The 8,727-nt window shown below is 42.0% G+C and overlaps 1 protein-coding gene across 3 annotated transcripts in view; it reads left to right on the forward strand.

Annotated features, from left to right (window-relative positions):
- Positions 1-8,727, forward strand: part of nup98 (nucleoporin 98 and 96 precursor) — an 82,724-nt gene that overhangs the window by 36,383 nt on the left and 37,614 nt on the right. For all 3 annotated transcript variants that reach the window (XM_043692564.1, XM_043692563.1, XM_043692565.1), the window contains 3 exons: positions 1,425-1,558; positions 3,601-3,791; positions 6,485-6,604. In XM_043692564.1, coding sequence (XP_043548499.1) covers positions 1,425-1,558; positions 3,601-3,791; positions 6,485-6,604 — 445 coding nt within the window. The remainder of the gene's footprint in view (positions 1-1,424; positions 1,559-3,600; positions 3,792-6,484; positions 6,605-8,727) is intronic.

Here is an 8,727-nt window from a genome sequence, read left to right on the forward strand (position 1 = left end):
GCCAGTATCCCCTGTCACCCCATCCTTTATTGCTGGAGAGTGGGCATTGTTAAATAAGTCAGTTAATGCTCCCTGTGACTGGGCAGCAGTGCGTACTTTGGGAGAGAAGGTTGCTATTTGGTCCGTCATGCCAGCGTCACATTCCTTTCCAAGTGGAGGTCAGTGATTTGAGGGCCATTTTTAGGTAATGGCCGGTCAGAGCTCAAATCCCACCTCCGTGCTCAGTGGAAAGAGATTATGAACAGGATGAGGCCATTCAACAGGCTCCTCCATTTGATTCACTCGGGCTATCTAATAGTGACATTAACTTTCTTCCTGTCCTTGTAACCCTTGACTCACTTATCAATCAAAACTCTATCTAACTCTTGAATGCATTCGATGATCCAGACTCTACTGGTGCCTCTGGACAAGAATGCCAAAGACTATGACCCTTTTAAAAGAAAATCCTGCTTCTGTGTTAAATGGGGTAACCCCTTATTTTGAACCTTTTCCCCTAGTTCTAAATTCCTTCTCCACATCTACCTGTCACAGCCCCCTCAGGATCTTGTGTTTCACCAAGATTACGCCTCGTTTTTGTAATCATTGTAAGACATACGCAGACGTAGACCATTCAGCCCGTCGAGTCTGCTCTGCCATTCGATGAGAATGTACTCATTTCCGGCCAGTTGGATCAGCCTTTCCTCAAAGGACACGCCCTGTCCAAAATAATCTCGTAAAGTATAATTTCCTCTAATGTGACCAGAGTGACTCTCATGCTTTGGGTGTGGTCTATACCAATGTAAAGAAATGTTTTATGAACATCCACATTGGAATGTTGGTCTTTACGGCATTTATCTTTGGTAGGACTTGCTTAACCTGTAGTTTGACTACTTGGGACTCATGTGAGGACAGAGTTCCCTCTGAGCTGTAACATGTGCAGACTCTGTCCAATCAGACCCTGTTAACTTTCCTCCATTTTTCCACATAGTACATCTGCCCAGTTATTGTCCCCTCACTTTACCCATTGTTATCCCATTTCAGGCTGTTTGTATCCTCTTCACAGCTTTTCTTTTATGTATCAACAACAAATTTGGCTATACTGCATTCAATCCTTTCATCCAAGTCAAACATATTGATCATGAATGGTTGAGGTCCCAGCAGTACTCCCTATGACGCTACTTAGTTTAATATCCAGAAAATAACCCATTTATCCCACCTTTACCCATTCCTCCTGACTAGACAATCCTCTCTCCATGCTCCAATATCACCCCAAAGACCTTCAGCTGGTATCTTGTGAACAGCCTTTTATAAGGATGTTGAGGGAAAGCCTTTTGAAAATCCAAATGTATTCGGTTTATTAATTGGGAATAGTCTCACCTACAACCCAAGGAGGAATAAAATAAAAGTATTCTCAGCTTGTTTACCTGTCCAAATCTCTGTTACAGGCCTGACTGACCCGAATGCCTCAGCCACGCAACAGGCTGTTTTACAGCAGCAGCTCAATGCTCTGGCCTACACCCCTTTCGGAGATTCTCCACTCTTCAGAAATCCCATGGTTGATCCAAAGAAGAAAGAGGAGGTACGGTCCTAGTCTGCTGTTGCTCATGCGTGTGTCCATGATCCAGGCCTTTGATCCTTAATCTGGATCAATTCATAGTGTTTCACTGAGATACTGGGCAAATCCCCAGCCATTCAGTGCAGTTATAGTTGTGCTAGGGGATTGCATTGATGTCTCAGTAATGTGTAACATTGATGTAGCCTCAATACATTGCTTTTGTTCAAAAAAGGCTGCTTCTCAAAATTGTATAGAATTGGTTTGTCCTTTCAGTTTCTTTGTACGTTTTTATTATCAAGAATGCTTGCCTATCTTCATCAACCGAGGTACCGAAGTTAGGATACAAAGATGACTCTATTTCCCGTTCAAAGCATGATACTTATTAGGCTTTTCATAATTCATTTCTAAATGTTGATTGTTCCATTGAGAAATACAGCATTCATTTTGCTCATGGAACACTGCAAAAATGCTTTGAACTTGGTAGATCTTTCAGTTTTTAAAATGAGAGAAAAAAAATGTGTATTAAGTCTTGGAAATGTGCATTTGATGTGAGAACGAGCCGCTGCAGTCCAGGTCAGTTCCAGTTTGATGTGAGAACGAGCCGCTGCAGTCCAGGTCAGTCCCAGTTTGATGTGAGAACGAGCTGCTGCAGTCCAGGTCAGTCCCAGTTTGACCTGAGAACGAGCCGCTGCAGTCCAGGTCAGTCCCAGTTTGTTGTAAAAATGTTTTGATTCAGTGGAGAGGCTCTTTGGGCCTTTTAAGAGTGAGTGAAGATTATACCACATTACTGTGGGTCATTGGATTAGAAAGGCAGTGTATTTTTATTTCTCTTGTGTTTTTAATTGTGGACTGAAATGAGAAAAGATCTGTTTTCGAACTGGTTGGTTTCTGGGTGAGTTGGAGCCAAGGGGGGACTGTGTGCAAATGGACATTCAGCCAGCAATAAGTAGCTGATTGGTCTGTGGACTTAGTGATTAGTTATTCATATCAAAGGTCTTGTGCTTATCAACCACTGTGACAGCAGGTAGCTGAAGAGGCTGAGGCTGTGAACAAGATACAGAAGCCTCAAAAGTCTAGATTATAGTGGTGCTGAAAAGCACAGCAGGTCAGGCAGCATCCAAAACACCACCAGCTCGAGGTTCTCTGCTACAAAATGCACTTTAAGCCAGAAGAAACCAATTTAACCAGTAAGCTCTGACTTAATAAATCAGAGGTAAAAACGAGGTAAAATCGGCTTTTGCCCGAAACGTCGATTTTTGCCTGTCCTCGGATGCTGCCTGAATTGCTGTGCTCTTCCAGCACCACTAATCCTTAATAAATCAGAGACTGTTTACATCGCGCTATGCCCCCAGGAGAAAGCATTTTGAAAAGGAAGATGGAGAAGCAATGTTCTGATCAGCACAAGAACCAGTTCAGCAGATCCTTTGAACAAGGTCAACTGAACTCCTATCCAGATCTTCCCCCTGCCCTCAACACCTGTATTTTTTTCCTTACCTGTGTGTGGGTGTCTGGGAGAAAGTGAGGACTGCAGACGCTGGAGATCAGAGCTGAAAATGTGTTGCTGGAAAAGCGCAGCAGGTCAGGCAGCATCCAAGGAGCAGGAGAGTCGATGTTTTGGGCATGAGCCCTTCTTCAGGAAATCCGTGTATGTGGTGTCTGTCTGAATAGGGTTTATAAGGATTTTAGAATTTGAAATGGTTCAGTTGTTTCTGTAGTTTGAGCATGTTTACTGGTAATAATCTGCTTCAGTACAAAAACAGTCTGAAAATTGGGTAAATTGAGAAATTCTGCATTAAAAAAAAATTAAATTTTTGCAACGGAGAGCAGGGCTTGATTTCTAGCGCCCCATCCCTGCGAGGCATAACAATTCAGCATTACCAAAAGGAGAACAGTAAAGGCTGAGATTGATTTCTTATGAAGAAATCAGTGGATGTGTAATCATGACAACTAAAAGATGCTGAGGCACTGCTTTGGCCTGAGCAAACTGCAAGGCAGAAGAAGCCAGAGGGGCCAAATGGAAACCACCTGCTCCAGTGTTTTAACATGAATTGCTTTCCTTTTTGCAGCGATTGAAACCCACAAATCCAGCAGCCCAGAAGGCACTGACTACCCCCACCCACTATAAGCTGACTCCCCGCCCTGCCACCAGAGTACGGCCAAAAGCCCTGCAGGCCACTGGCTCCTCCAAGTCCCAGCTCTTTGATGGACTGGATGATGATGAACCTACATCTCTATCGAATGGCACCTTCCTGCCCAGGTAAATGCTTTTAACCCTTGTGACATCTCGTGCTCTCTCTCGCGCTCTCTTCCCTTCCCTGCCCCCTCCACCGCCGCTATCGATCTCTTAACTTTTCATAACAAATCTTATCACTTAGCAGAATGTGTCTTTTCTTTAGCAATACTAAAGTGTTTTGACTTCCCCTTGCCCAGGGCATTTGGTAATTATACAAATTTAAGGGGAAAGCCAGCGTTTATACTCCACAACATTACTTGACAAGTGGACTGTAGTAGAGGCATTACAATGGAGAATGCATCCATTAATGCTGATTTAACCCTTAACTGCCAAGCTTTGTTTAAATTTTAAACTAAATGACTCTGCTTGGTCAGGACATTGCTCTGAGAAATGAACTAACGAATGGTTATCATGAGGCAGTATAAAAGTCTTATTTAATCACTAAAATGGTCAAGGTGTTTATTACTGTTAATTTAAATAAGAGACTTCTATCAAGTTTCTTCAGTACACTTTTCAGTAACCTTGTTTACTAGAAGTAAATGTTTACTTTAAACATGTGGCTAAACTGGTTACCAGCTAAAGCATTAATCAGGATTAAACCATATCCCTCTAACGTACACACTAAAACACAGACAGGATGAGACAGAGCAATTGTTTGGAAAATAGAGTAAACCCTGTTGATTAGAATTCCAAGCTAAGAAGGTGAAATGAGGTGACTTTGTCAATTCCTTTAGTTTCTTGTCAATGGGATCGCATTGCTGTCTGTCACAGATCAACAACAGACCATTGGTTTGGGTAACATGTCAGTTAGAAATGACTTAACAATCAAGTCAGTTGTTCAATATTCAGTTTGAGGAGATCAGAATTACTGATTTCTAGAACTTTCTATGATTCTCAGGAAATATCTCTTTGGGGGTTTTAAATGTACATTGTTACTCAGAGCAGTGCTTCAAAAACAGAAGTTAATAGAAAAGCAGATGTGGCAGCATCTGTGAAGAGAAATCAGAGTTAACGTTTCAGGTCTGAGGAAGGGTCACTCAACCCAAAACGATAACTCTGCTTTCTCTTCAGAACAATGCTGGAACTAATGACCTAATCCAGTAACTTCTGTTTTTTGTTTCTGATTTATAGTATCTGCAGTTCTTTCAGTTTTCAGTAAGCACTACTTTCTTGCAAGCCTGTTATGACTGAACAACTTCGCAAGGTTTAAGATTTGTAGCTCAGGTTGAGGTTTTGGATGTACGTTTGCTCGCTGAGCTGCAAGTTTCATTTCCTGACGTTTTGTTACCCTACTAGGTAACCTCTTCAGTGGGCCTCAGGTGAAGCAATGCTGAAAATTCCTACTTTATATGTTTGGGTTTCTATCAACAAACACATCAAGTTAGACACCATTTACTACCCGCTGAGAAAAGGAACAGGAAGTGACTTTACCACAGGAAATGACATCACCAACCCAAAGAAACCCATACATATAAATAGAAAGCAGGAATTTTCAGTATTGTTTCACCTGAGGCCCACTGAAGATGTTACCTAGTAGGGTAACGAAACATCTGGAAATGTACCTTCCAGTTCAGTGAGCAAGCCTACATCCAAAACTGAACAACTCTCCAGTCTGTGGCAAAATAAACCAAAAGTCCAGAGGCTGTTGCTAGGCTGTCTTCATCACTCGGCCCTTTCTGAAACAGTCTGTTTGTCTGGGAATTAAGATTATAAAACAATTTTTATCTCTCTTTTGAACATTTTCTTCAAGTGCAGACAGCAGACTTATTCCATAAAGTCTCATTGTAAATCCTTTACAATCCTGGCATAGTGCTAATTTTCAGTTTTCATAATCCAAAGTATATTTATGTTCCCAAAAATATTTAAGGTATTTTCTTTTTATGAAAGTTTAAATGCTTCCAAAAACCAGACAAGTTAACAAAGGTGGTGCCGACAGTTGAATATGGGTATGCTTGAGGTGGGCCCATGGAATTCAGGAAGAGAAAGCTATCCATATAGACTTGGTGGGAAGATACTGAAGGATGTGCAAGAAATGGGGTTTACCTAAAGAGGTGTAATTGGGTGAAGTTTTTTTTAAAAGAAAACCAAGAACCTTGTCAGTTTTATAAATGAAGATATGAGAACATTAACAAATGGTAATATATGAAAAACCAGATAGACCAGACTGTGCAGTTTTTGACCACCCTGGTGTAGAATGTACACTAAAATTGCAAAGTGCAAATAACTGAGGTTTGTCATGATAGTTTGAAGGGAATTTCCAGTTCTAGGTCGAGCGCGTTGAGCTACTGGCACAATTGCCTCTGGAGCAGTAAAGGCTGAACAAAGTTTAAAACTGCAGGAGTTTGAAGGATTTTTCTGTATTTGGTTAGTGGGTAATCAGGTTGATCTATTTTAAATCCTTGCAAAATATGGGGATATATCTTGGCATAATGTTTTGTGTGGATGTATGAAGTAGAGGTCTGAAATATCAAGCAAATTTGAATAAATAATCATTAGAAGGCGGAGATTTCCAGACAGTCCAGGGCAGAGGGATGAATTGGGATTGGTGCAGGGCTATGGGGGGAACATGTTGGGGCAATGGGATTAGTTTTGGAATAATTGAGACGAGATTTTAGTTGCATTTAAATTAGGGATTTGAACGGTTGTCTCTGCATTATTAATAATTTAACTATATTGCCATACCTACTAACTATTTGAGCAAACTTTCCATTGTGCAGGAAGAGCATCAAGAAGCTGGTACTGAAGAGCATGAATAACTCTACTCTGTGCTCGCCTGTACTCTGCAAGGAACCAAATGATTTGGCCTCACCATCAGACTATCCAGAGAATGGAGAGAAGTGAGTACAATAAGACATAGAAGCAGAAGTAGGCCATTCAGCCCATCCAGTCTGCTTTACTATTAATGAGGTCATGAAAAATCAGATAATCTCAACTCCACTTTCCTGCCTTTTCCCCATAACCCTCTATTCCCTTCCTGATTAAAAATCTCTGCATCAGCCTTGACCATGCTTAATGACCCAGTCTTGACAGCCCTCTGCAGTAAAGAATTCCACAGATACGCTACCCTCTGAGACAAGGTTTCTGTTCTGAGATGCTGCCCTCTGGCCCGAGTTCCCCCTTGTGGGATAGTGTCTGTCTTTCTCTATCTACTCTGTCAGGCCCCTAAATATCTTGTATGTTTTTATAAGGTCACTTCTTCTAAATTCCAAGTACAGATTCAACCTTTTCAATCTCTCTTTCTGAGGATTGACACTCTTCAGAAATCCCCTCCTCGAAAGGTAATGAATGCAGAGTTTTTAAATATTTTTAATAGATTCTTTAGATTAGATTACTTACAGTGTGGAAACAGGCCCTTAGGCCCAACAAGTTCGCACCGCCCCGCTGAAGCGCAACCCACCCAGACCCCTACATTTACCCCTTACCTAACACTATGGCCAATTCACCTGACCTGCACATCTTTGGACTGTGGGAGGAAACCGGAGCACCCGGAGGAAACCCACGCAGACACGGGGAGAACGTGCAAACTCCACACAGTCAGTCACCTGAGGCGGGAATTGAACCCGGGTCTCTGGTGCTGAGAGGCAGCAGTACTAGCCACCGTCCCGCCCACAAAGGAATTACCAAAGGAATGAAAGATTATCAGGAGTGTGCAAGAATGTAGGGTTGGGGTAAAGATCAGGTCTGCCATGATGATGTAGAATGGCAGAGCCGACTCAAAGGGCTGAGTGGCCTACTCTTCTCTGTTCATGGGTGTGTAACCTCTCCTTGTAAGGCAGTGCTTTTGTGCCAGGTATCCCTCTAGTGAATCATCTCTGGACTGCTCCCAATGCCAGTGTATCTTCTCCTAGATCAGGAGACCGAAACTAGACACCGCAATCTCAGTGTGATCTAACTCCTGTCTTTATAGTTGTAGCAAGATTTGCCTAGTTTTATCCTGTATTCCTTTTGAAATCAAGGCCAGTCTTCCATTTGGCTTCCCTCTCATCTGCTGCACTTGGATATTAGTATTTTGTCGTTTATACAATAGGCCCTCAAACCATCTATGATGTAGCTTTCTACAGTCTGTCTTGGTTTAAAATAGCACTGGCTCTTCCATTCTTCCTGCTAGAGTACATGATCTCACATTTTCCCACTTTATATTTCATCTGCCAATTATTGCCCCTGTCACTTAATCTGTCTCTGTCCCTTTGAAGGCTCCATTTGACTTCCTCCTCACTTTTTTGTTTATTTCATCTGCAAACGTAGCTATAATACACTTACATCCCTCATCCACGACCTGAATATATATTGTAAATAATTGTGACCCTAACACTGGTCCCTGTGGTACTCCACGCGTTACAGGTTGCAGTTTTGAAAATTCTTCCCTTATCTCGATTTTTGTCTTCCATTAGGTAAGCAGTCCTAGAAAATCCTGGAGCACCTTCCATTACAGTATTGTGGGTCTAGATATAGCAAATGGATTGTAATGGTTCAAGAAAGCAGCTTACCACCACCACCACCTTCTTGGGCAATTAGGGACAGGAACAAATTCCGACCCAGCCAACAACATGCACTTCCTATAAATAAGGAGCAAAAAATATACTCTGGATTTCTCCTCATGGCTATCCTTCAATTTGATTTTCTCAATCTATGTGAAGGTTAAAATTGTCCAAGCTACTAACTGGTCCTGCAAAGTAGGTTTCAATTTATATTTGCCTAATGAGAAGGGCAGAATAGTGATCATGCTTTTCCAGATGTTTAGAAATACTTCTCCAGTCAGTGCCACTTTGCTGCTCCCTCCCCATAACCCTGCAAATTTTTCATTTCTCAAGCATTCCCTTTCACTCCCTTTCTCAGTTGCTCTTGTGAATGTTTGTTTGTATCTTCCTTCCTTTCCTTTCCTTTCCTTTCCCTTTCCCTTTCCCTTTCCCTTTCCCTTTCCCTTTCCCTTTCCCTTTCCCTTTCCTTTCCCTTCCCCCCC

This window comes from Chiloscyllium plagiosum, chromosome 6 (assembly GCF_004010195.1).
Source record: "Chiloscyllium plagiosum isolate BGI_BamShark_2017 chromosome 6, ASM401019v2, whole genome shotgun sequence".
Lineage (NCBI taxonomy): Eukaryota > Metazoa > Chordata > Chondrichthyes > Orectolobiformes > Hemiscylliidae > Chiloscyllium > Chiloscyllium plagiosum.